Source organism: Raphanus sativus, chromosome 2, assembly GCF_000801105.2.
Source record: "Raphanus sativus cultivar WK10039 chromosome 2, ASM80110v3, whole genome shotgun sequence".
Lineage (NCBI taxonomy): Eukaryota > Viridiplantae > Streptophyta > Magnoliopsida > Brassicales > Brassicaceae > Raphanus > Raphanus sativus.
In genome coordinates, this window is record NC_079512.1 from 1673455 (window position 1) to 1701101 (window position 27647).

Below are 27647 nucleotides of genomic sequence, written 5' to 3' on the forward strand. Positions count from 1 at the left end.
TTTTATTATATCCCACCAATAATTCGAATTCATTTACTATATAATATTTTTTTTTAAAAATAATTGATATCAAAATTTATATTTTTATATCTATAAATAGAATCTACTTTCATTTCATTTGGATACAAAAAGTCATTTTCACTATAATCAACTATTTGAATGTTTTAAATCTTTTTTTTCTACATGGATCTCAGTAATAATTTTTTAACACTCGAAATCTTCTTATTAGAAGTGATGTTATTTTATTTTTAAGCTAATTATAGTAAAAATATTATTAATAAATAGTTATTATATTATAAAAGGTAAAAATATGAACTAAAAATGGTGGGAGTAAAGTGTTGAAGTTTTTTAAATAAACTATTGTAAATGTTAAAAATGAAGTGAATGTTGAATAAATTAGATGTATGAAACATAAAATGATGTGAAATGTTAAAAAAATGTTGAAAATGAAATGGTTGTTTAAACCATTATACATGGTCTAAAACTAATTATTTGTAATCTAAACGTAGAACACTTATTTTTCAACTAATTTACATTATTCACCGTGAAACATACAGAATCTCTCAAACATCGTCACCACGTACTCTATAAATTACATCTTCAAATATACGAAAACATAACCAGCATAATTTTAATAACCTGAGGTTGCAATATGATTATGTGAACATCATTAGAAGTAAAACACTTGACAGTTCTGTTCACGTTACGGTACACATACTGTCATATGTTATGTGTTTCCAACAGAACTTCACCGTAGAATCTTTATAATAAGATGGTTAACGAACAATTCAGAGTCCATGTAACCCAATAAGCTTAGTTAACCCAAACGTAACCGCCATAGCTAACCACCCTCCAAACAAAACCCTGGCCGACGACCTAACCGCTGGAGCCTTCCCTAACGCCGCTCCTAACCACCCAAAAACCACGAGCGCCACAGTAACCGCAGCCACAACCGCAAGGATCCTCACTCTATACTCCTTCACAAACGCAGCCGCCAAAAGAGGCACAATCGCACCCGCGGAAAACGCTAGCGCAGACGCAGCGGCCGCTTGGAGTGGACTAGGAAGCTTCTCTTTCTCCACTTCACCACCCTCTCTCTCCATCTGAGCAACCTCTATGTCGTACTGAGAGTAGACGGAGACGAACTCTCCTATGGCCATGCTACAAGCTCCGGCCACCATTCCGGCGAATCCAGAGAGGATCATAGCTTTGACGTCGTGTTTCACGGCACCAACTCCCATCATCAACGACGCGGTGGAGACAAGACCGTCGTTGGCTCCTAGGACGGCGGCGCGTAGCCACTGAGCGCGTTTGGAGTAGTCTAAGGTTGTTGTTGATTCCTTCTCTATGTCCATGTTACGATCTTGATCCATTTTTTCAAAGGAAAAAAAAAAATATTTGTGTTGTGTGTTTTGTTTTTTGTTCAGGTAAGAGAATCTAGTAGGTGTGGAGAACACACGTCGAGACTCATTCTATTTATGGAGGTTTTTGAGTTTACTTTTTGGCTTGGTGGAGACAGTATGTGGAAACATCACTACAGCTTGTTTTTTTTTGTTGGTATAGTTTATACATAATTTTGCTAAGCAGCACTAGGTTAGGGATAACCTACTTCAGTTGCTATTACAAACCATGTTTGTAGAAAAAGGCAACTATAAAAATGTTGTTGCTTTTTATAGTTTTTAAGAAAATGTTGTTGTTTGCGACATGGATTACACTATGATGCTTACGCTATGATTCGTTTCCATGTTATAAAGTGAACTGAAATTACGAGTATGCATGTAATCATACAACCTTTATAACTTCTCTCAACCTTCCTACGCTAATCAAGGTTCGAGATATATGCAGAACAATTTTGTTAACATAAATTATGAACCTTTAGAGTATCTTAAATCTATTTCTATAATAGAAGTATTTAAAATAGAATTGGAGTTTTTGTTCCAATACGTTTTTTTATAATAGAGGAATACTATATTTGTCTATATAAATAAAGGAATGCTAGTTTTTTTCCCTATAGAAAAACATAATATTTCTCTACTTATATAAGCAAATATTACATTTTCAATTATTGAAGAATACACTGAAGCAAAAATTTTATATCTATTTTTTTATATTTTTGAGATCTTTATAACATAGGTGAATTGAAAATAATCTTACGAAAAATGAGAAATTATACCATGCTCATCGTATGTTTAATTCAAGTACGAGTGCAAAGAGAAATTAAGATCTAAGTACGAAGTCGAACGAACAACGTTAATATTTATTTCTAATAAGATATCGGTTCGAGAATAACTTAAATTAGAAAGAAACAAAAAATTATAGCACAGATAATGTAAAAAACGGGAAACCAAGGAATGCAGTCACATAAGAAGCTGATCTGTCTTCTTCATGATCAAAGGCATGCATGATGCATGTCTTCTAGGGGGAAAAAGAACAAAAAATAAAGGAAAAAGGAAATATCAACTTGTTGCATTACTATACGTAATCTTTAACACAATCCATTTCAACTTTATTCACTACTTACTGATTTTATGATATTATTATCAATATCATGTTTATTATATCTATCGTGATATCTCAAGTAATTCTACTAGATGACGAAACCATCAGGTACCGTAAATGAACATTTTGCTGATTTTCTCTATGTTGAGAGTAATATAAGAATTCGTGGAACATATAGTTCAAGAATGTGAACATATAAATTATCCTAATCACTCGAAATTTGTTGCATCGTTTTCCTTCTGGTTTTAATATTGAATAATAATTTTCTCTTTTCTTTCTTGCTTCTTTTTGGAATTTTATACCTTTTTCCTCGACAAATAAAGGAATCAAAAAAGGAGAAAAGAAGGGAAAATGAGGCTAATCAATCACACATATTCATTTAATTTTAGATTTTAGTAATGTCTGACCAAAAGTTATCAATAATTGTAGGTTTTAATAGTGTTTGACCAAAAGTTATCAAAGTTGAACGGATTTATCCCAATACTATATTGAATATACAGAATCCATCTGTTTGTTTTGTATTGTTTTGTTATGTTTCTGTTTATTTCAACCATGTATACAAAATAAATACTTAATACAAATTTTATAGATTAGAGATACACATAAACTAGTAAAATATTGGGTCAATATATAGATAGATAATAGTAACTAAGTAATATACAAAGATAATTTTGAAAGATTAAAACCACCACGTACGACACTAGCCCTTATAAAAACTCATATTACATGAGGAAACGATTAGAATATGAAATAGTAGAATCCAACTATTTAATAATCAAGTGCGAATCAGATGTGTATTCACGCAACAGGTTCATAGATCCTCTGAAGACCGCAATGAGCAATTAGATCCGTTTGAAAAGTGTATTAACAAATAGATAATAATTTTATTCAAAAGAAAAAACAAATGGATAATAGTTAGTAGGGTTTCGTTAAATGCAAAATATGATGAAAAATAACTGGATTGGTGGATTGGAAAGCACTGGAAAGAAAATTATAGTGAGATAAAATATATAGTGGAAAGAGATTGATGATAAAGAAAGAGAGGAAGAGTGTGGTTTCCACACGAAGAGCACCATCATCACCCACGCATCACCACACTTGTACATACACCACCACTCGCTTCATCCTTAAAATAATTAATGTAGTCTCTGTTTTTTTTTTTTGACTAAAAATGTAGTCTCTGTTTAATTTATAATTTTATTAGTTTTATAGGAGTATACATATTTATATAGTAATATATACCCTACATATATCACACAGCGAACATGCACGCATACGTACTCGCCTACGTACATATACACAATGAATGACATTGCTAAAGTTTTGAAATCATATATTAATATTTTACTTTAGGCTGGAAATAATTTAGACAAGATCTGCCGATATTAATTTAGTAGCCGTAGAGACCCTTTTATTTGTGTGTGAATTCAGTATTATCATCTGATTGAGGAAACGTTTCAATTATAACTTATATTTTATAAATTACTAGGGTAAACCCGCCCTACGGGCGGATGGGCGATAAAAAACAAATAATGCAAATTATTGTAAATGTCTAATTTATTTTAACTAAAATTATAGTTCATATTTTACAACAATTTTAATTGTTCATTTGAGAAACCATACTTGTCTAATTATTATAAATTTGTAAAAATAAAATTATTTTTCTTTTCGTTACACATTTTTGATAAACTAATGATTTTACGATAAAAATAACGTATTAATTGTAACTAAAACTATTTTAAAATATATAAATAAATAATGTGGATTATCCTTACTCTTATATTTTATACATGTTTTTTGAGAAAGGATATACATATAAATCTTTTTTAGAAACTTAGAATCTTATATGCATTATCATATATAAAAACGAATCTAGCCATGTTATTTGGAATAAATATTACTGGATAAATTATAATATAAAATCCTGACAATATTTTATTATATATTTATTATATTGATTGTGTTTTGTTATTGAATACAATTATTTATTTTCCTTATTATATAATTATATTTTAACATACATATAGATGTAGATGATGATGACGTTTGTTACTGAATTTATATGTATTTAAAAAGCAAATTCTTATTTGAAATATTAGGAATAAATTTTTATTAAACCTACTATTTGTTAAGCTTTTTGACGAAAAGATGTTTTTAATTTATTAAAAATATCCATTTAAATATTTAATAAACAAAAAGACATATATAATCTAAAGAGAATTTTTGAAACAAAAATAATGTTTTAAATATTATAAGCTTATGTAAGTAAAATTGTATTTAAAGTGCTGAAAATAGATAAAGTTTCTGAAAAATAGAAGAAGAGTGTTTTGATGCGTAATAAATGTCGTGTGTGTTGAACCAAGAATGTTTATAAATGTGACATTTTGACTTCGATTCTTGCCTCGCTGTTTTCCCAACAGTGGTTTTCATTTACCAAAATGCTACAATATGGCAACGTCTTGGTTCCAATTTGTATTGGAATTTGTTTATTATTTATATTCAGTGAACAAAAAAACAATATTTCTGGTCCAGTCTCTGTTTATGTAATGAGGATCTTAATTATTTAGTTATTGGTAACATCTTGGAGAACGGGATGTAAAGTTGTAAAAGGAAAAATGGTTGATTATTTTCCGAATCCAAACTCTCGTGTATTTAATAAGATCAGTCGCTTTGTAAAACTGGATGTATCGCCTTGCAGTCCCGAGTGATGGGTGGTATTTGTTCCTTGTCCGAATCACTTCGATATCTCTCTGTCCATATGCCACAATGGTAAATTTGCAGCATTCTAACCTTCAGATACCACAATGGCCGATATCACTGCTTAAGCTACTTCATGTGCACTCACCACCATGCCGTAGAGGATCCACATCCTTCTGCAAGGTGCAAATCAAGATTTAAGTTTAATTCATGGCTTTCTTGGTTGGTAAGAACATCAACAAATGGAAATTAACAAATAAGCATGGATGATTAAAATAGTGTATGTACCTGCAAGTATGGATTCTGCTGCATCTTCCTAAAGAGACACTCGACAGTAGGTATATACCTGCATGTCTGAGCCATTTTACCTTCTTTTGTGGATCTTTCTCAAGGTTTGATCGAAAAAGTGTTCATGTGATGTCATAAACATGTTTAAAACCAAAAGTGAACTCCATCCATCAGATTAAAATAACTAAAAGAAAATAAAGCTTTCCATCAGCAAATGCAAGCACAGTGTTTATGAAATGAAATTTGTACCTTAACTACTAAACCTTCTTCAGCTCTATCACTTCAGCAACATGCATTACAGTGAACCCCACTAACAACAAAGAGAGAAACTTAATTCGCCCCTTGATCGATCATACACCTCCTTATTACAGCTTGCAAGGCTGAACACTCTATCTAAAGGCACACAAAAGCTTAGCACAATAAAATCAAGGATTATACATTTGATGAAGAAGCTGCAAACATAAGCAAGTATTACCAAATGTAGATGCAGTGTGTATATTGGATGATCGAAACGGAACGATAGCTCATGTATACGACCGTTTCATCGTTGACTGGTTCATCAGACAAAACACCAGCTTTAGATAGTTGCATTAGTCTCCTGCATTTCTCCAACTTCGTATCAGACTGAATGAAATACACAAAAGGAGAATCAGAACAACACCATTCACTTAACAAAAAGAGAAACAACGGTTTCTTGCTTACTCTACTGATGGCTTTTGAAGATTAAAGCGAAGACACATCCTCAGATATTTTAAACTTGCTGCCGAAATTCAATAACAAACTCAGATAAACAAAATATGATGAATGAATTGGGAACTGAAGAAAAGAGTGTAAGCATACTCTAACAACTTAGAAGTTTTCGCAGAGAGGAGCTCCTTCTCCTTGTCTTCCTCAAGTTTTTTTTAATTTTCCGTTTCTGAGATTTGCTCAAAGTCGTCTCCTTTAAGTATGCTATAAGAAATATGAAGGGAAGATGAATTCAAGGAGAGCAAGCGTTCAGATCTAGATAAAGCATTGAATACAATATCGTAGCAAGTGAATCAATAGGATTAAACACGTAGTCGGACCGTTTCAGAAGTGAAAAGAAGCGGAAAGGTCACCTCATCGCCGTCGCACGCGGAGGAGAGAAACGAAGAACACGAAGGTGCTTATCACCACAAAGGCCTGGTCTCTGGGCCACAAAACCATAGCGCGAGACGAAGCCCAACTGAAACCGGACGTAAGCCAAATTATGTAACGCTGCGTTTCATTAATGATGCCACGTGTCGGATGCAGGGCAAGCGAGTTTCCAGGCTGGAATCCTAAGTAGAGGACCCTGGAGAGAGCAAACTTAACTTTATATAAATAGATAACCAAATAATTAAAAAAAAAACAAATAATAGGAACACGAATTCTGTTGGAATGGAACAAACATGTAGTGGAGGTTCAAGATTTGACGGTTCATGCTTTCCATTTCAAGGCTTCATATTATAATGTATCGAACACTTGTTGTCTCGGTTTGTCTTCCATTATAACAAAAAGAAAATAAATATTCCTTTATCTTAAACATATTCTTTGAATAAGAAAAATAATTCACAATTATATAATTTGGACAAAGAATAAAAATGACTTTTATTATCATACAGTTGGATCCCGTAATATCAGATATAGTACACGTGCTCACGTGATGTGTATGTTAGCAAGTTAGTTAGAGTGTAAGTTAGCTAACTACACCTTGTATATAAACAGAAATATCTTGTACAGTTAAAGTTAATGAGAAGATTTATCATTCATAACAAACTCTCGTCTCTCTCGTTTCTCTCTTCTCAAATCCTTGTTATGGTATCAGAGCTTCACGATCTCCTCCATGAGTTTATCTCGTCGTGAGCTCTCGATTCATCTTTTCGTCTCTCTTGTTTACGCTGTCTCTCGATTCATCATTCTTTTTCTTCAATCTTTGTTCGCTCTCGTCTCCGTGAGCTTCGATTGTTGATTCTTGACCTCCGATTTCTCGATTTCTCTTTTTCTCGATCGATCGACATCTTTCTGTTTTGTGATGGCTCAACCTCATTCGATTCCTCCGTCTTCCGTTTCGTCGTCACAGATTACAGATCACTACGAGAATCCGTATTATCTCCACAACTCTGATCATGCTGGACTGAAGCTCGTTACCGATCGTCTTACTTCTGGCGCGGACTTTCATTCCTGGAGGCGTTCTGTTCGGATGGCTCTCAACGTGCGTAACAAGCTTGGGTTCATCGATGGTACTATTCGCAAACCTCCTTCTACTAGTCGTGATTCTGGATCGTGGTCAAGATGCAATGATATGGTAGCTACCTGGCTTATGAACTCAGTTTCTAAGAATATCGGCCAGAGTCTTTTATTCATGTCAACTGCTGAATCCATTTGGAATAATCTGATGCAACGTTTTAAACAAGATGATGCGCCCAGAGTTTTTGAGATTGAACAACGTCTGAGTGCTCTCACTCAAGGATCTCTTGATGTCAGTGCTTACTATACTGAACTCATTACCTTATGGGAAGAGTATAAAAACTATATCGAATTGCCTGTTTGCACATGTGGTCGTTGTGAGTGCAATGCAGCTTTGCTATGGGAACAAATGCAGCAACGAGGACGTGTCACCAAGTTCTTGATGGGATTGAATGATTCATATGAACAGACGCGTCGTCATATACTCATGCTGAAGCCTATTCCTACTATAGAGGAGGCGTTTAACATGGTAGCACAGGATGAAAGGCAGAAGGGTATTAAGCCTGCTCTTAAGACTGATTCTGTGGCTTTGCAAACCACTGGTCCTTCTTCAATTCCTACTTCTCCTGTGTACATGGATCCTTCTGAGTATATTGCTGCTTACAATGCTTATCGTCCTCGTGGAAACCGTCCTCTCTGTACTCATTGTGGTCAGCTTGGTCACACTGTTGCCAAGTGTTTTAAACTCCATGGATATCCTCCTGGTTACAAGCCATCTCCTGGCTATCAAGGACAATCTTCTCAACCTCGACCTTCTCAAGGTTATGCTCCACGAGGTCAAATGGCTTATCCTCCACGTTCATCGGCTCCTGTGAAGACTGTTGCTCAGCTGGCTGCTGATGCTCAACCTATTGCTGTTGCACCATCTTTGGATGTTAATCAACTTACGTCTTCTCAGCTTCAGTCGATTATTCAACAGCTCCAAACGCGTGTTCAAGTCACTGACAATGTTGCTTCATGTGCTACACACTCTATCACTGAACAAGGAGTCATGGCAGAACAATCTTCGGCTGGTACTATCCTTACTCTTTCTTCTAACCTTCGATATTCTCATTCCACTTTCACTTTCAATCACCACTGTCTTTCCACTTTATACAATTCTTTGCCTCTTGGTTCTTGGATAATTGACAGTGGGGCTACTAGTCATGTCTGCAATGATATCTCAAAGTTTCAGGAAGTCTTTGCGGCATCTGAGATTACAGTTTCTTTACCTAATGGAACAACATTTCCCATATTGCATACTGGCACTATTCGTTTATCTGATACACTGATTTTAACTGATGTTCTCTATGTGCCTTCGTTTCATTTTAATCTCATTAGTGTACATTCCTTATTGCATCAAAATCATTGCTCTGCTCACTTCTTTCCTGATCATTGTTTTCTTCAGGACCTTACTCAGGCCTCGATGATTGGGAAGGGTGATGTGTTTCGTAGTCTTTACATTCTCAATCTGCAATCATCTTGTTCTGTTTTAGCGCCTGCTCTGTGTGCTTCTGTGTCTGTTGATGCATCTTTGTGGCATTCTCGTCTGGGTCATCCGTCTGCTACGAAGTTGAAGGTTCTTTCTGGTTCTTTATCGCTGCCTGAATCGAGTATGTTGTCTCATGAGCATTGCTCTATCTGTCCTTTAGCAAAACAGAGGCGTCTGTCTTTTCCTTTTCAAAATAATATGTGTGAAAAACCTTTTGAGTTGTTACATTTAGATACATGGGGTCCTTTTTCTGTTGAGTCTGTCGATGGTTACAAGTATTTCTTCACAATTGTGGATGACGCTACTCGTGTAACTTGGGTTTATATGCTTCGTAATAAAAGTGATGCTATTACTGTTTTTACATCTTTTGTTACTCATGTTATTACTCAGTATGGTGCTGAACTGAAAGCTATTAGAACTGATAATGCCCCTGAATTACGTTTTACTGATCTTGTTGTCAAATATGGTTTAGTTCATCAGTTTGCTTGTGCTTATACTCCACAACAGAATTCTGTTGTTGAGAGAAAGCATCAACATCTTCTCAATGTTGCTCGTGCTCTTTTGTTTCAGTCAAACATTCCTCTTGCTTACTGGCCTGATTGTGTGAGTACTGCTGCATTTCTGATCAATCGAACTCCTTCACCCTTACTGAAACACAAAACTCCTTTTGAACTGCTTTTGAAAAAGTTGCCTGATTACAAAATGCTTCGTGTTTTTGGTTGTCTATGCTATGTTAGTACTCTTCTAAAAGATCGAAACAAGTTTAGTCCTCGTGCTAGAGCATCTGTTTTTCTTGGTTATCCTTCTGGATATAAAGGATACAAAGTGCTTGACTTGGAAACTCGTTCTATTTCTATTTCTCGCAACATTGTTTTTCATGAGACCTCTTTTCCTTTTCATGATCCTACTTCTCCTGTCTTTGATTTCTTTTCTCATCTCATTTTACCTGCTCCTATTCCTTTTGTTTCATCTCCTGATCATGCATCTTCATCCTCATCTGCATCACCTCCACCCAATGTTGTTCCTGTGGTTCCTGAAACTGTTGTCTCAGGTACTGCTTTGGTTCCCAGTCATGTTGAGAGACCGCGCAGACAGACTAAGGCTCCATCGTACTTATCTGAGTATCATTGTGCTCTTCTCCAATCCCATACCTCTCATTTACCCTCTCATCACACAACTCCATATCCTTTATCTTCTGTCCTCTCTTACAAAAGACTATCCCCACCCTACTACAAATTTCTTCTTTCTTTTTCCATTGAAACCGAGCCGAAAACATTTTATGAAGCTATGACCTCTGAACGGTGGAGAGGTGCTGCAACTGATGAGCTCAATGCCATGGAATTGAACAAGACGTGGACTGTTGTTTCTCTTCCCCCTGGGAAGAATGTGGTTGGATGTAAATGGGTGTTTACCATCAAGTTTCGACCTGATGGCACCATTGAACGCTACAAAGCTCGTTTGGTGGCTAAGGGCTATACCCAACAAGAAGGCGTCGACTATAATGAGACCTTTTCTCCGGTTATCAAGCTCACTAGTGTCAAGCTTATGTTGGGTCTTGCTGCTGCTAAGGGTTGGACGCTATCACAGATGGATGTGTCTAATGCTTTCTTGCATAGCACACTGGATGAAGAGATCTACATGTCCTTACCTCAAGGCTATACTCCAGGTCCAAATGAAGTGCTTCCTCCTAACCCTGTCTGTCGTCTTCACAAGAGCATTTATGGTCTTAAACAGGCTTCGCGTCAGTGGAACCAAACCTTGACTAATGTTCTTGTGGGCGCTGGATATGATCAATCCGAATCCGATACAAGTCTCTATGTGAAAGCTACTCCTACTGCATTTGTTGCTGTATTGGTCTATGTTGATGACATTGCCATTGCTAGCAACAGTGATGTGGAGCTCTCTGCGTTAAAGAAGACTCTTGCCTCTGCTTTCAAGATAAAGGATCTAGGTCCTATGAGGTTCTTTCTTGGCCTTGAAATTGCAAGATCTTCTTCTGGTATTTCTATTTGCCAGCGCAAGTATGCTTTGGACTTGATTGAGAGTGCAGGTCTTCTTGCTTGCAAGCCTGCTAGTGTGCCGATGGATCCTTATACGCATCTGAGCTTAGAGGATGGTGTTCCTCTTCCTTCGGCACGCCCATACCGTGAACTCATTGGACGACTGTTATACTTGACTATCACACGTCCAGATATAACGTTCGCTGTTCACAAGCTGAGTCAGTTTCTCCAGCGTCCGACTGATGTACATCTTCAAGCAGCTCATCGAGTTCTCAAGTACTTAAAAGGCAATCCTGGCCAGGGTTTGTTTTATTCATCTTCCTCTGAGCTCTGCTTGAATGCTTTTGCGGATGCAGACTGGGCTTCATGTCGTGATACACGCATTTCTACTACTGGCTACTGTGTCTACCTTGGTACTTCTCTTATCTGTTGGCGTTCTCAGAAGCAGAGGGTGGCTAGTCGCAGTAGTACAGAGGCGGAGTACCGTAGCTTGGCTGATGTTACACGCGAGATACTCTGGTTTCAGAAGCTCCTTCGTGACTTCCGCATTGATGTCACTGCTATTGCTAAGCTTTTCTGTGACAGTAAATCAGCTATCTACATTGCCACTAATCCGGTCTTCCACGAACGGACCAAGCACGTGGAGCTTGACTGCCACATCGTTCGGAATCAGCTTAAGTCTGGCAACCTCACGGCTATTCATGTTACGAGTGGTAATCAACTGGCTGATATTTTGACCAAGCCGCTTCATCCTACTCCATTCCGTTCTCTTCTTGCTCGTATGTCTGTCTCAAGCCTTTATCTTCCTTCACCAGATTAAGGCTTGACGGGGGCGTATCAGATATAGTACACGTGCTCACGTGATGTGTATGTTAGCAAGTTAGTTAGAGTGTAAGTTAGCTAACTACACCTTGTATATAAACAGAAATATCTTGTACAGTTAAAGTTAATGAGAAGATTTATCATTCATAACAAACTCTCGTCTCTCTCGTTTCTCTCTTCTCAAATCCTTGTTACGTAAAATGATTAGAAGATTGAAGCACAATTAAAAGTCAACAATCAACCCAGTCTCTGATTTCTTGTGGTTTGAGTTAATGACAGTACGTATGGGTCGATGAATCAGAATTAGAAAAATTAAATTAAATGTTCTCAATACAATGGGCGGGCCAATAAGCGAGAATTCCTTCCATTGGGCCCATTAGAAGCCCAAATGAACTATCCATTTACTAAAATATACGTGATGTGGTCTAACATTGCATTTGATAATAAGCTGGTTCCTCTTGTGTTCTAAGGAGGCTGTACCATCTCATGGTGATAAAAGTTGTGGATCCTGATTTCACATTTCAAAAAAGAAGAAGATGATATTGTGCTTTGGTTTAAAACTTGTAACATTTTGTTTTTCTCTTGGAACGAATGATACTAATAACTATGACTATAAGTGACATAAACAATGTTGATCCTCCGACTAACCTAAATCCTAGTTTGATTCTTCTTATTTTTCTAAGTTCATCATTATCTTTATCTGAATCCATCTCTTGAATCACTTCAGCTTCCCAATCTTCTTCTGAGTCTTCAACTTCAACTTCTAACTCCTCTTCCTCATCTTCACTTGTTTCACTCTCCACTGGTTGGATCTTGTCTCTTTCCTCATCTCTTCTTGGTTCACTTGATCCTTCTTTGTCTATCTCTTGAATCTTTTTTGCGCTACCATCTTCACGTTCAGTTTCTCTGTTCTCTTTTTCTTTAAGTATCTCTTCTTCACCTGTTTCTTTTTCTTTGAGCTGATGAGTCTTGCTTGATTCTTTTTTCTTGATTTTGGTTTCTTCATCTTGAAGGTTATCTGTTGATCTTTCTTGCACTAGTTCACTCCCCTTGTCTTCTTTCCTCAGTCTTTCAGGTTCTTTTGATTCAGAGTCTTCAGTCTTTTCTTCTTTTTCTTGATTGTTCATTTTATCTTCCACCAAATCAGTGATATTATCTTGGTAATCATGTCTCTCAACCATTTTAGTTGATTCTCGTTCTTTAATCTCCTCCATCCTTCTTGTGCTGCCTGCTTCTGCAGTTTCTTTATCTTCCTTACCATCCTCTTCATTTCTGAAATAGTTTGGTCCCATGTTCTTCTTGTCTTGTTCCTCATAGTTTCTCTTTTGTTCATGAGAATCTTGTTTTTCATTTTCTAGAGTCTTTCTTGAGCTGTCATCTTTACTCTTTGTCTCTTGATTCCTTTTATCCTTTGCTTTACCACTTTTGTCCTTTTCCACAACTAACTGCTTCTTGTCTTGTTCACTGTGTCTCAAAACCATCTCTAATTGTTCTTCTCTAAAGCCATCATCTTTTATTGTTGTCTCTGCACCTGCTCTGTTTCCTCTGTTTTCTTCTTTATCATTGCTTGTTTCTTCCCCATGTCTTTCTAGTTTATCTAACTGTTCTTCTTCATGTTCTTGATTCTTCCTTGAGCTATCCCATTCATCTCCTGCCACTGCTGTACCAACAATCTTCTCTTCCCTTTCTTTCTTCCTCTGGTCACTTGTTTCTATCTCCACCACATCTTGATGATCTTCCTTTTCCTTTTGCCCTCTCAACATTTCTGTCTCATCCTTCTCTGAGATATCATCATTAGCTTTTGACTCCACCTGCGGCATTCTCTTCATTTTCTTGTTCTGATCTTCTTCGTCCTCCTCCTCGGCCATTAGCTCTTGGATGTTTTCTTGTTCTGTCTGATCTGAATGTTGAGACTGTCTTGAATCTTCCATAGACTTTGTCTTTAGCATTTCCTTATATCCTCCAGCTTCATTTAGTTCTTCTTCTTCCACTGATTCATTTTCTTGGAGCTCACTTAGTTTCATGTGTTTCTCTAAACCATCTGATTCTTCTTCCTTATTCTTCTGAACATTTCTTGAGCTAACATCCTCAGAGTTTCGCTTCATCTCTTCATCTTCTCTGTCCTCCACTCTCTCATATTTTGTTCCTTTGACAACCGGTTCTGGAATCTTGTCATGCTCTTCATTTTCTAAAAGCTCATATAGTTCTTGTCTTTTAGTTTCTTGGTCCTTCATTCTGATGCCAATCTTATCTTGCATCTCCACTTCTGCAACTTTCTCACTTCCTTCTATACCATTTTCTTCTTTAATCTTAGCTTGCATCTCCCCTCCTGCCTCTGATTTTCCCTCATTTTCTTGTTTTTCTGCATCCATAAGTTGTTGCATGTTTTCTTGTCCCACTGGTTTTGTCTTTGATGACTCCTTTTCTATAAACTCTCCACCTTTTATAAGGCTATCCTCTTCAGTCTCTTCCAGCTTAGCTCCATCATTACTCGCTTCTTTCCTCACTGGTTCTTGATCTTTCTTTTCATCTGATTCTTGCACTTTTGTCTCTCCAACCTTTCTCACAATACCATCGTCACTTCTTGTCTCATCATTCTTCTCTTGTTTGACTTTTTGTCCTCTTCTTGATTCTTCATTCTCTGTTTTTACTTCAGGTTCTTGTTCCTCGTGTTCTTTTAGTTCTTCTCCTCCAGTGGTGTGCAATTTTCTTGTACTATCTTTCTCATTGTTTGCCACTACAGCTGCAGCTTCCCCAACCCTATCATCTTCTTGATCCCATGTTTTGTCTTCCACAATATCTTGGACTATGTCTAGTTCCTCTGATTCTTCTTTTTCATCTTCTTCACCTAAATCCACTTTGCTAGTCTCTTGGCTTCTTAAGATATCATCCTCATCTTGTTTCTTGAGTTCTTCCTCATGTCTCTTATGTCTACTCAACTCTGGATCTTCACCTTCTTGAACCTTCCTCAAGCTACCATCTTCAGTTTTTGTCTTTCCCTCCACAGTCTCATTCTCCTCTGCTGATCTAGGCTTTCCTTTTTCTTCTGTTTCTTGCATCTTGTCTTGTCCCAAAGATCTCTGCAACTCATCAAACTCCTGTTCTGAGCTATCTTCCTCAGCTTTCACTCCTGCCTTGGGAATAAACTTTTCTTCTTTATGGTCATTGTATCCTTCTCCACCGGTGTGTCTGAGATCAAGTGCTTCCTCTTTAACTAAATCTTTCATCATTCCTCGGTCCTCTTGCTTCCAATCGTTATGTGCTTCTTCCACTCCAGGATCATTTCTTGGTTCCTTGTGTTCTTCATGTTCTTTTATAGTTTGCAATATAATTGAACTATCTTCATCATGATTTGCCTCTACAGTTGCAGCTACCATTGCCACTTCATTTTCTTGATCCTTTGTTTCTTCTTCCACTAAGTCTTGGACTATTTGAATCTCTGGTTCATGTGATTCTTTTTTTTCACTTTCTTGAATCATTTTCATAGGATCATCTAAGGAATCTTCTTCTTCTTTTTGGTTCTCCTCTACCTCTTTGCTGGTCTCATCCTCAACTTTTGTCTCTGTCTCTGCAACTTTCTCATATCTTTCTTCTTCTTCTTTCGCTCCTGTGTGTTTATTTTTGGGCCCAGTTGCTTCTTGTTCAACTAAATCCAGTTTCTCAGTTTCTTGGCTTCTTAAGACATCATCACCATCTTGTGTCTTGACCTTTTCTCTATAATCACTTGTTTCCATTTCCACTACTTCCTGGATCTTGTCTTCATCTCGTCTCTTATAAGGTTTACTAGATTCTGATTCTTTTCTATCTTGAAATTCTCTTAAGCTACCATATTCAGCTTTTGTCCTCCTCTCCACAATCTCTTTCTCCTCCATTGGTCTGGTTTTTTCTTTTTCCTCTGTTTCTTGCATCTTGTCTTGTACCAAAGATCTCTGCAATTCATCAGACTTCTGGTTTTCAATCTTTTGAATCTTTATTGAATTGTCTTCCTCAGCTTTCATTTGTGCTTTGGTAATAACCTTTTCTTCATTTTGTTCTTTATGGTCACTATGGCCTGCTTTAGCAGTTGCTTCCTCTCTAATTAAACTTGGCTTGCCAAGCTCTTTGCTTCTTGTAGTATCATTCCCATCTTGTTTCTTGAGTTCTTCTTTGTTATCACTTGTTCCCCTCTCCACAGATTCTTGGACCTTGTCTTCTTCTTCTTGTGGCTTGTAAGGTTTACTTAGTTTTTGTTCTGAATCATCCTGAGATTTTCTCAAACTACCATCTCTGGTTCCTGTCCTCCTCTCCACAATCTCCGTCTCCGCTACTGCTCTAGTTTTCTCTTTTTCCTCTTTAGGATCAGTTGCTTCCTCTTTACTCTTCTCCCACGTCTCATGTGTCCAATCTTCATATGATTTTCTTTCTTCATTCTCATGAAACTTGTCTGAACTGTCATCTTCCATTTTCCCTTCTAGCTCAGCCATTTTCTCCACTGATTGAGGAACATCATCACCATCTTGTTCGTTGACTTTCTCGCTGTGATCATGTGTTCCCATGTCCAAAGATCTCTGTAATTCATCAGGCTTCTGTTTTTCAATCTCTTGAATCTTTTCGTCTTCCTTAGATTTCAGTTCTGTCTTGGCAATTAACTTTTCTTCCTGTTGTTCCTCTTTATGGTCACTATGGCATGCTTCGTTATCCCCATCCTGTTTCTTGACTTCTTCTCTGTAATCACTTGTTCCCCTTTCCACAGCTTCCTGGACCTTGTCTTCTTCTTGTGGCTTGTAAGGTTTACTCAGTTCTGGTTCTGCATCATCCTGAGCTTTTCTGAAACTACCATCTCTAGTTATTGTCCTCCTTTCCACAATATCTTTCTCCTCCACTGCTCTAGTTTTCTCTTTTCCTTCTGATTCTTTAGGATCAGTTGCTTCCTCTGAACTGTCATCTTCTCTTTTCCCTTCTAGCTCAGCCATGTTCTCCACTTTTTCTTCTTTCACTGATGGAGGAACATCATCACCATCTTGTTTCTTGACTTTCTCTCTGTGATCATGTGTTCCCATGTCCACTGGTTCATGGATCTTGTCTTCTCCTTGTGGAATATTTGTTTGCTCACCGTGTCTCCCAAGTTCATCAAAATTTGGTTCTCCATGCTTTTGGATTCTTGAAATATCAATCTCATCTTGTTTCTTGATTTTTTCTTTGTAACCACTTTTCCCCACTTCCACTGGTTCCTGGATCTTGTCTTCTTCTTGTCTCTTATAAGACTTAAACATTTCTGTATCTTCATCATCTTGGATTTCTCTCAAGCTAACATCTTCAGTTTCTGTCCTCCTCTCCATAATCTCTTTCTCTTCCACTGCTCTACTTATCTCATTTTCCTCTGTTTCTTGCTTCTTGTCTTGCACTACAGATCCCTTTAAACCATCAGATTCCTCTTTTTCTATCTCCCGAACCTTTTTTGAGGTATGTTCCTCAGTTTCATTATGTCCAGCTTCCACCAGGTCTTGTTTGGATCGTTTCTCATGGCTCTCTTTATCAGGTCGTTGGTCCTTAATCTCTTGAGCAGTTGGGGAGCTTTCCTTCTCTGTTATTCTCATATACTCTACAGCTTTCTCCTTCTTCTCTTCCTCTCTCTCTTGACCACTTGGTTCATGCAACTTCTGTTCTTCACTACGGTGTATTTCACTTAAGCCATCACACTCATCTTCTTTCTCTGCCTCTGCTGCTTTTTTTTCTATCACTTCTTTAATCTTGCTACCATGCTTCCTTTCCGCTTCAGACAAATCCTGTTCTTTCATACCTTGAACCTTTCTTACGACATCATCAGTTTTGGTCTCTGATTCTTCTTCTTTGCAATTATTGATGTTCTCATCCACCAGTTCTTGAGTCTTCTCTCCAGCTTCTTGCTCCATTTGACTGTTCAGATTTACTAATTCTTGTTCTGTAGTACCTGTCCTTCTTTTTGGTGTATCAGCTACGTCCTCCTTCTCTTTTTCCTGGAGTTCTCCTTTAACATATTTTTCAGATACATCTGAGTCTGTTCTTTCAATCCCTTGAGCTTCTCTGAATCTTTTGTCTACCTCTCTTATTCTCTTCTCCCTCTCTTCTACGTCTCCTTGACCACTTGTTTCTCCTCCTATAAGTTTCTGGACTTGATTTCCACGTTCATCTTCTTCATGTGATTGCTTCTCATCAATCTCTTGAACTTTTCTTGACTCATCATTCTCAGATTTTCCCTCTGCAAATATTTTCTTGCCGCCATCACTTACCTTTTCTTCCAGTGCTAATTCTTGAATCTTTTCTTTTTCTTTTTCTTGTCCCTTCATTGCACCAATTTCTCCAGCGTTTCTTGACATATCATCATCACCTAACTCTGTTTTCTTCTCTGCAGTTTCTTCTTCCTCCTCTACTTTTCTTGAACCGTTCATCTTCTCTTCAGCTAGCTCTTGGATTGTGTCTTCTTCTTCAAGTATTTTTGGTCTATAAGACTCTTGATCCTTTGTCTCTGTCTCTGCAAATACTTTGTCCTCACATGTCTCTAACGTACTCACATCTGGTCTTTCAGTCTCTTGAACTGGTTTCTCTTCCACCAATTCGTTGGTCTTTTCTTGTTTGCTGTGACGATTTGGTCCCTGAAAATTTTCTTCTTGGAGCCTTTTTAAGCCAGTGTCTTCACTTTGTCTTCTCACCTTATCATTTTCCTCTTTCTTCTTCTTCTTCTCAACCAGTTCGTGTATCCTGTCTTCCTCAACTGCTTTTACTGCATCAGATTCAAACTCCTCAGCATTTTTCTCAGTTTCTGCAATGTTTGGTGTGAACCCTTTTCCCATTTCAGGATTAACCTCTTCTTTGGCATCTGAATCTCTTTGTCCAGTATCTCCATCTCTTCTTGAAATATGATGATCATAATCACCAAATAGTTTTGGTGGTCTATACGACTCTTGCTTCATTGTTTCAGTATCTGTTTCTGCCGCTGGAGTCTTCTCTTTGATCTTTTCTTTCTTGTCATGTCGCTTTTGTGCCTGAAACTGTTCTTCTTTGGTCTCTTGAAGATTTTTACTAAAGTTACTGTCTTCATTTTGTATTCTCACCTTAGCATTGTCCTCTTCCTCTTCTTCTTTCTTCTCCACTAGTTCATGTATCTCATCTGTTTCTAACTTAACAGATTCAAACTCCTCAGGCTTTGTTTCAGTTTCTGCAGTGTTTGGTGTAACACTTATCTTCTTCTCCTCCTTTCCTTCATTACCTGTTTCCTGAACTGGAGTTGGAATATTTGTCTCTGTCTCTGCAGTTTTCTCTTGTCGCTTTTGTCTCTTTGAATGTTGCTTTTCATTCTCTTGAAGCTTTATTAAGCTTCTTCTGTCTTCGTCCTGCCTTCTCACCTTAACATTTTCTTCTTTCTTCTCAACCAGTTCATGTGTATCATCATCATTCTCATTTACCTCACCTGGTTCCACTTTATGAGATTCAAACTCATCAGCTCCTGTCTCAGTTTCTGCAATGTTTAGTGTGAATCCTTTGCCCATTTCCGCATCAAATCCTTCGTTGGAATCTGAATCGCTTTCTTCAGTATCTCCAATTCTTCTTGAACTTTGATCATGATCATCATTGATCTTTTTCCCTACCTTCACCATTTTCTCTTTGTACTCTTCTGGCTGCTTCTTTGTTTCCTCTTGGATAAGTTTTTGGATCTTTTGTTTTCCCTCACATATCTCCTGAATTGGTTTCAAAGTATCATCCCTTATACTCGCTTCTGCCTGTGGAGTTTTCTCTTTCACGAATTCCTCAATCTTTTTGTGCTCGCTGTGTTGCTTTTGTCCCTGAGATTGCTGTTCTCCAAACTCCTGAGGCTTTACTAAGCTAATGTCTTCACTTTCTGTTCCAGCCTTGGCATCAGTTTCTGCAATGTTTGGTGTGAACCCTTTTCCCATTTGAGGATCAACCTCTTCTTTGGCATCTGAATCTATTTTTCCAGTAGTATCTCCAACTCTTCTTGAAACATGAAGATCATCATCACCAAATACTTTTGGTCTATGTGACTCTTGCTCTATTGTTTCCTCTGGTTCTTCAATCTCTGGAGTTTTCTCTTCCACTAACTCCTTGATCTTGTCTTGTTGTTCTTGTTTAGTCTCTTGAAGCTTTTTACTTAAGTTACTGTCTTCACTTTGTCCTCTCATCTTAGCATTGTCCTCTTCCTCTTCTTCTTTCTTCTCAACCTTTTCATGTATCTCATCTGATTCTAACTTATCAGATTCAAGCTCCTCAGGTTTTCTTTCGGTTTCTGCAGTGTTTGGTGCAAATCCTTTGCCATTTTCAGCATCAAACTCTTCTTTGGGATACCCATTTTTTATTTCCATTGCAACACTTTTATTCTTCTCCTCGTTTCCTTCATTACCTGTTTCCTGAACTGGTGTTGGAATATTATTTGTCTCTGTCTCTGCAGTTTTCTCTTGTCGCTTTTGTCTCTTTGAATGTTGTTTTTCATTCTCTTGAAGTTCTATTGAGCTTCTTCTGTCTTCTCTCTGTCTTCTCACCTTAGCATTTTTTTCTTCCTCTTCTTTCTTCTCAACCACTTCATGTATATCATCATTCTCATCTGGTTCCAATTTTTGAGATCCAAACTCCTCAGATTTTGTCTCAGTTTCTGCAATGTGTAGTGTGAATCCTTTGTCCATTTCCGCATCAACATCTTCTTTGGAATCTAAATCTCTTCCTTCAGTATCTCCAACTCTTCTTAAAATTTGATAATCATCATCACCAAATTCTGTTTTCTTCTCTGCAGTTTCTTCTTCCCTGAGTATTTTTGGTCTATATGACTCTTGTGTTTCTTCAATTTCTTTCTCTTCATTGCTTGACTTTCTTTTCACCAATTCTTCGGTCTTGCTTTCTTTCTCACATATTTCTGATTCATCCAAGTCTTGTTGCCTAATATTCTCTTGAACTTTTCTTGAGCCAGCATCATCATTCTTTTCTCCCGCCTCTTTGTGCTCCTCTGGCTGCTTCTTTGTTTCCTCTTGGAAAAGTTTTTGGACATTTTCTTTTCCTTCACATCTCTCTTGAACTGGTTTCAAAGTATCATTTTCTATATTTGTCTCTGCCTCTGAAGTTTTCTCTTCCACCAGTTCCTCAATCTTTTCTTGTTTTTTGTATTGCTTTTGTCCTTCAGATTGTTGTTCTCCAACTTCCTTAGGCTTTATGAAGCTAATGTCTTCACTTTGTTTTCCAACCTTAGTGTTCTTATCCTCTTCATCCGCTTTCTTCTCAGCCTGTTCATGTATCTTGTCTAACTCATCTGCTTTTAGTTGATCATATTCAAACTCTTCAGGTTTTGTCTCAGTTTCTGGAATGTCTGGTACGCCCATTTTCCCATCAACCTCTTCTTTGGCATCCCTATTTCTTACCTCCAAACTTGCACTTTTCTTCTTCTCCTCCTTTGCTTCTTTTTCTGTATCATCTGTTTCTCCTGATGTACCCACCTCTGTTTCAATCTCTTGAACTGGTTCTGGAACATCATTAGCTACATTTGTCTCTGTCTCTATAGCTTCCTCTTCCACCAGTTCTTTGATTTTGTCTTGTCGCTTTCTTCCCTTAAAATATTGTTCTTCATTCTCTTGAAGCTTTATTAAGCTTCTTCTGTCTTCACTTTGTGCTCTCACATTAGCATCTTCCTCTTCTTTCTTCTCTACTGGTTTTTGTGTCTTCCCAACCTCATCTGCACCTTGTTTTTCAGATTCAATATCTTCAGGTTTTATCTCAGTTTCTGCTATGCTTGGTGCAAATCCTTTGCCCATTTCCACATCAACCTCTTCTTTGGCATCTGAATCTCTAGATTTTCTTGAGATATCATCCTCATCACCAAGTAGATCTGTTTTCTTCTCTGGAAGTTCTTCTTCCTCCTTGAGTTTTTCATTTTTCGAAAAATGCGGCTTCTCTTCAACTAGTTCTGGAAACTTTTCTTCTTCTTCTTCTTCTTCTTCTTCTTCTTCTTCTTCTTCTTCTTTTGGTCTATAAGACTCGTGCTCCTTTGTTACTGTTTCTTCAATTTCTTTCCCCTCTTTCTCTTCATCATTTGTTTTGCTTTTCACCAACTCTTGGGTCTTGCTTTCTTTGTCACATTCATCCAACTCTTGTTGTCTGATAGTCTCTTGTGGTTTTCTTGACTCAGCATCATTCTTTTCCTCCTGAACTGGTTTGGGAGTATCATTCTCTACAGCTGTCTCTGCCTCTGGAGTTTTCTCTTCCACCAGTTCCTTGATGTTTTCTTGTCTCTTTTGTCCCTGAGATTGTTGTTCTCCAACTTCCTGAGGCTTTATTGAGCCAATGTCTTCACTTTGTGTTCCAACCTCAGCATTATTCTCATCTTCATCCTCTTTCTTCTCAACCAGTTTGTGTATCTTGTCAACCTCATCTGCTTCTAGTTTATCAGACTCAAACTCCTCAGGTTTTGTCTCAGTTTCTACAATGTTTGCTACGCTTTTCTTCTCTCTTCCTTGTTTTCTTTCATCGCCTGTTTCCCCTAGCTCTGGTACAATCTCTTGAACTGGTTTGGAAGTATCATTTTCTATATTTGTCTCTGTCTCTGGAGCTTTCTCTTCCACCAACTTTTTGATATTTTCTTGTTTCTCTTGTCCCTTGGAATGTTTCTCTTCTTTCTTTCCTACCAATTCATGTTTCTTGTCTACCTTATCTGCTTCTTGTTTTTCAGATTCAAACTCCTCAGCTTTTGTCTCAGTTTCTGCAAGTACTGGTGTTCTCTCAATGTTTGGTGTGAATCCTTCGCCCATCTCAGCATCACCGTCTTCTTTAGGATCCTTTCTTGTTATCTCCACTTTTACAATTTTTCTCTTCTCATGATCACTTGTCTCCCCTTCCACCATTTCTTGAATATTGCTTAATTCATTGCGTCTCTCTGGTTCTTCAATCCTTTTAGCCTTTCTCAAGCCATCATCATCAGCCTTTGCTCTACTTTTTCTTGTCCCATCTAACTGCTCACAAGGTTCTTGTTTTTCAGTATCTTCAAATGCTCCAGATACAGTGTCACCGCTTTTACCCACCTCTGGTTCAGTCTCTGGCACTGGTTTCAGAACATCATTCACTATATTTTTCTCTGCCTCTGTAACTTTCTCTTCCACCAATTCTTTGATATCAGGTTTGTCTTGTCGCTTTGGTACCTTAGAATGTTGTTCTTCATTCTCCTGAAGCTTTATTAAGCTTCTTCTGTCTTCACTTTCTCTTCTCACCTTAGTATTATCCTCTTCCTCTTCTTTCTTCTCAACCAGTTCATGTTTCTTGTCAGCCTTATCTATTTTTGGTTTTATAGAGTCAAGTTCCTTAGCTTTTCTCTCAGTTTCTAAATCATCTTCTGCAACTATTGGTGTTCCCTCAATGTTTGGTGTGAATCCTTCTCCCATCTCCGCATCAACGTCTTCTTTAGGACCCCCTTCCACCATTTCTTGAATCTTGCTTACTTCATTGCGTCTCTCTGGTTCTTCAATCCTTTGAGCCTTGCTCAAGCCATCATCATCATGAGCCATTTCTATGCTTTTACTTGTTGCACCATCTATCTGATCATGAGGTTCTTGTTTTTCAATCTCTTCAGATTCTCTAGATCCAAAATCATCACCTCTAGTACTCTCTTCTTGTGAATCTTTCTGCTCCATCACGTCTTGGTTATTTTCTTGTTCTAAAATGTCTGGAGGCTTTCTTAAGCTACTGCTGTCCTCACCTACCTCATCAAATTCTTGTTCTTCCATCTCTTCAACTGCTCCCGAGCCAATGTCACCACTTGTAATCTCTTCTGAAACTCTCTGTTCCATTACTTTTTCTATTATGTCTGGAAGCTTTTCTAAACCACTGTCCTCATTAGATTCTTGTTCATCAATCTCTTCAAGTGCTCCTGATCCAGTGTTATCACTCTTAGTCTCTTCTGAAACTTTCTGCTCCATTACTTCCCCTAACGTACCCACCTCTGGTACTTCATTCTCTTGAACTGGTTTCGGAACATCATTCACTATATTTTTGTCTGCCTCTGGAGCTTTCTCTTCCACCAGTTTTTTGATATTTTCATTCTCTTGAATATTTGTTAAGATACTGTCTTCACCTTTGGCTCTCACATTAGCATCTTCCTCTGCTTTCTTTTCTACTGGTTTATGTATCTTGGATACCTCATCTGCTCCTACTTTTTCAGATTCAGTATCTTCAGGTTTTGTCTCAGTTTCTGCAATGTTTGGTGCATGATTCTCCATCTTCACAGTCTTCTTCTTCTCTTTTCCTTCATCATTTGTTTTAACTACTGTATCCATCTCTGGTGCTTCAGTCTCCTGAACATCATTTTTTATATCTGTCTCTGCATTTGGAGTTTTCTCTTCCACCAACTCTTGGATATTTTCTTGTTTGTCTTGTCGCTTTCTTCCTTTAGAATGTTGTTCTTCATTCTCCTTGGTATCTTCCTCTTCCTCTTCCTCTTCTTTCTTCTCAACCAATTCATGTTTCTTGTGTACCTTAGCTGCTTCTGGTTTTTCAAATTCAGGTTCCTCAGCTTTTGTCACAGTTTCTGCAGTATTATCTTCTGCAGCTACTGGTGTGAATCCTTCATCCATCTCCGCATCAACATCTTCTTTAGGATCCTTACTCTTTGTCTCCATCTTTGCATTTTTTCTCTTCTCATGATCACTTGTTTCCCCTTCCACCATATCTTGAATCTTGCTTACTTCATCATTGCGTCTCTCTGGTTCTTCAATCCCTTGAACCTTGTTCAAGCCGCCATCATCATCAGCCTTTGCTCTACTTTTACTTGTTCCATCTAGCTGCTCATGATGTTCTTGTTTTTCAACCTCTTCAAGTGATCTAGATCCAAAACCATCACTTCTAGCCTCTGCTTGTGAGTCTTTCTTCTCAATCTCGTCTTGTTTATGTTCTTGTTCTATAATGTCTGGAAGCTTTCTTAAGCTACTGCTGCCTTCACTCTCTGCATTTGAATCAGAATACTCTTGTTGACCAGCTTCCAAAATCTTGTCTTGTTCATCAATTTGCTGACTCTTTTCTAAGTCTTCATCCTCAATTTGAGTTTCTTTCTCATCAGATTGTTCTTTGCCATCCTTCTCTTGACCACCTGTTTCTTCTTCAACCATTTCTTGAATCTTGCTTTCTTCGTTGTGTCTCTCTGGTTCTTCAATCCCTTGAGCCTTCCTCAGGCCATCATCATCACCACCATCAGTCCTTTTCTTTTCCATTTCTTTACTTTTACTTGTTCCACTTATCTCATTAGATTCTTGTTCTTCAATCTCTTCAACTGCTCCAATGTTATCACTTTTAGTCTCTTCTGAGACTTTGTGCTCCATTACTTCCTCTAACGTACCCACCTCTGGTACTTCATTCTCTTGCATTGGTTTCAGAACATCATTCTTTATGTTTGTCTCTGCCTCTGGAGCTTTCTCTTTCACCAATTCTTTGATATTTTCTTGTTTATCTTCTCCCTTTCGTCCCTTGGAATGTTGCTCTTCATTCTCTCGAAGATTTGTTAAGATACTCTCTTCATGTTTTGTCTCAGTTTCTGCAATGTTTGGTGCAGTTTCCATCTTGACACTCTTCTTCTTCTTCTTCTCTTTTCCTTCATCATCTGTTTTAACTACAGAACCCACCTCTGGTGCTTCAGTCATCTGAACTGGTTTTGGAACATCATTCGCTATACTTGTCTCTGCCACTGGAGTTTTCTCTTCCATAAGTTCATGTTTCTGGTTGACCTTATCTGCTTCTGGTTTTTCAGATTCCAACTCCTCAACTTTTGTCTCAGTTTCTGCAACTACTCTTGTTCTCTCAATGTTTGGTAAGAATCCTTCTCCCATCTCTGCATCAACCTCTTCCTTAGGATCCCCTTCCACCATTTCTTGGATCTTTCTTTCTTCATTGCGTCTCTCTGGTTCTTCAATCCCTTGAACCTTTCTCAAGCCATCATCATCATCAGCCTTAGCTCTACTTTTACTTGTTCCATCTAACTGCTCATGAGGTCTTTCTTGTCTTTCCATTTTTTCAAAATCATTACTTCTAGTCTCTTCTTGTGAATCTTTCTTCTCCATCATGTCTTGGTTATTCTCCTGTTCTATAAATTCTGGAAGCTTTGTTAAGCCGCTGTCCTCATCAGATTCTTGCTTTTCAGTCTCTTCAACTGCTCCAGATTTAATGTCGCCATTTTTAGTCTCTTCTGAAACTTTCTGCTCCCTTACTTTTTGGTTACCTTCTTGTTCTATCATGTCTGGAAGCTCTTCTAAGCCACTGTCCTCATCAGATTCTTGTTCTTCAATCTCTTCAGTTGCTTCAGATCTAATGTCAACACTTTTAGTCTCTTCTGAAACTTTCTGCTCCATCACTTCTTGTTCTATAATGTCTGGTAGATTTTCTAAGCCACTGTCCTCATCAGATTCTTGTTCTTCAATCTCTTCAGTTGCTCCAGATCCCATCTCCTCATTTTTAATCTCTTCTGAAACTTTCTTCTCCATTACTTCTTGGTTATCTTCTTGCTCCATAATGTCTAGAATTTTTTCTAAGACATTGTCCTCACTCTCTGTGTCTGAATCAGCCAACTCTTGTTGACCAGTCTGCTGAATCTCTTCTAAGTCATCATCTTCAATTTGAGTTTCATCCACACCTCCACTGAAACCCTCTTCTTCACCTTCATAAACTTGACTCTCTCCTTCTTCATCTTCCACCATCTCACCAAAATCTTCTTCTCCTTGACTCTCAGAGTGTTCATCAGTCTCCTCCTCTCTTTCTTCATCCTCCTCTTCAACTTCTTCTCTGTTCTCAGCTTCACTCACATCTCCAAAGTCCACACCCTCTTCTTCTTCTTCCTCCTCTTGCTCAAGGTTAAATCCAGAGATTCCTTTTACTCTTTTAGGCATTGTGATCGTAAGAGTGGCATCATCATCATCAAATCTAGCTTTAATCTTGTCTAAATCAACAACGTCTGGAATCAGAAAAACTTTCCTGAACGCTCTCATCTCCACTTCTTTCCTCCATGCCATCCATCTAATCATAACCATTTCTTCAACAGGTTTCCTTCCACTTATAGTAATCTTATCTCCCTCTTTGTTTATATCAATCTCAATACCTTCCTTCTTGAATCCTACAGTTTCAATTCTCAAGTTAAACATTCCCTAAAACACTAAACCGTAACTCACTCAACCGTAACTATCCTAGATAATAAGACAAAAAAAAAAGAGAGACCAAAGAGTGAATTGGTTTTGACCTTTAAGATGGATGATGATGATGAACCTTGAATCTGTTTCTCTTGAAAGTACCAGAGGACCAAATGGGTCTTTAGAGAAGCGAAAATCAACCGAGGAAGATACATCCTCTCTGGTTCTTGTGACCTTCAACCCTAATTCGAGCTCCATTACTAACTTCTTTCTTGTGTGTTGGATCTGTCTCTGAGGATTTTGATGGATTCCACTGTTTTGATTAATTAGTTGATTGATCCACTAAAGAGTAAAGGGAAGGAGAAGGACGATACTATATATTCGTTACTTCCTCTTTAGGACATGAGTAATCAAAGTCGCTGTCTTGTAAAACAAGTAACCACTTGCTTTTTTCCTTTTCTTTTCATACTGAACCATGAAACAAACCATTTTGATCTTAGTTAAAGT

At 37.7% G+C, this 27647-nt stretch overlaps 3 protein-coding genes and 1 long non-coding RNA gene across 9 annotated transcripts; 1 reads left to right on the forward strand and 3 right to left on the reverse strand.

Annotated features, from left to right (window-relative positions):
* Positions 1 to 514: 514 nt before the first annotated feature.
* Positions 515 to 1459, reverse strand: LOC108853977 (vacuolar iron transporter homolog 2). The gene has a single exon (XM_018627457.2). It carries the CDS (start codon positions 1371 to 1373, stop codon positions 789 to 791), a length of 585 nt encoding a protein of 194 aa, XP_018482959.1. The 5' UTR covers positions 1374 to 1459; the 3' UTR covers positions 515 to 788.
* A 3487-nt stretch (positions 1460 to 4946) lies between these two features.
* LOC108852631 (uncharacterized) lies at positions 4947 to 6725 on the reverse strand. 6 transcript variants are annotated; one of them, XR_008937234.1, is made up of 7 exons: positions 6585 to 6725; positions 6325 to 6435; positions 6187 to 6244; positions 5960 to 6108; positions 5734 to 5877; positions 5485 to 5668; positions 4947 to 5372 (listed from the first exon to the last, which is right to left on the reverse strand). It is a non-coding gene; the product is annotated as an uncharacterized LOC108852631 (long non-coding RNA). The 6 variants fall into 6 exon arrangements; XR_008937233.1 differs by having other exon boundaries at positions 5485 to 5873; XR_001949558.2 differs by having other exon boundaries at positions 5485 to 5877.
* A 526-nt stretch (positions 6726 to 7251) lies between these two features.
* LOC130508462 (uncharacterized) lies at positions 7252 to 9307 on the forward strand. The gene is made up of 2 exons (XM_057003989.1): positions 7252 to 8747; positions 9122 to 9307. The coding sequence occupies exons 1-2, from the start codon at positions 7520 to 7522 to the stop codon at positions 9154 to 9156; spliced, it is 1263 nt and encodes a 420-aa protein (XP_056859969.1). The 5' UTR covers positions 7252 to 7519; the 3' UTR covers positions 9157 to 9307.
* A 3269-nt stretch (positions 9308 to 12576) lies between these two features.
* LOC108855502 (uncharacterized) lies at positions 12577 to 27543 on the reverse strand. Its single transcript, XM_018629348.2, has 2 exons — positions 27251 to 27543; positions 12577 to 27127 (listed from the first exon to the last, which is right to left on the reverse strand). Exons 1-2 carry the CDS (start codon positions 27396 to 27398, stop codon positions 12582 to 12584), a joined length of 14694 nt encoding a protein of 4897 aa, XP_018484850.2. The 5' UTR covers positions 27399 to 27543; the 3' UTR covers positions 12577 to 12581.
* Positions 27544 to 27647: the final 104 nt, after the last annotated feature.

Coding starts and splice junctions, on each gene's coding strand:
- LOC130508462 (XM_057003989.1), top strand. CDS start 7,520: ATGGCTCAACCTCATTCGATTCCTCCGTCTTCCGTTTCGTCGTCACAG. Junction 8,748..9,121: donor GGCAGAACAATCTTCGGCTG/GTACTATCCTTA, acceptor TGTTTTCTTCAG/GACCTTACTCAGGCCTCGAT.
- LOC108855502 (XM_018629348.2), bottom strand. CDS start 27,398: ATGGAGCTCGAATTAGGGTTGAAGGTCACAAGAACCAGAGAGGATGTA. Junction 27,128..27,250: donor CATCATCATCCATCTTAAAG/GTCAAAACCAAT, acceptor TTGAAACTGTAG/GATTCAAGAAGGAAGGTATT.
- LOC108853977 (XM_018627457.2), bottom strand. CDS start 1,373: ATGGATCAAGATCGTAACATGGACATAGAGAAGGAATCAACAACAACC.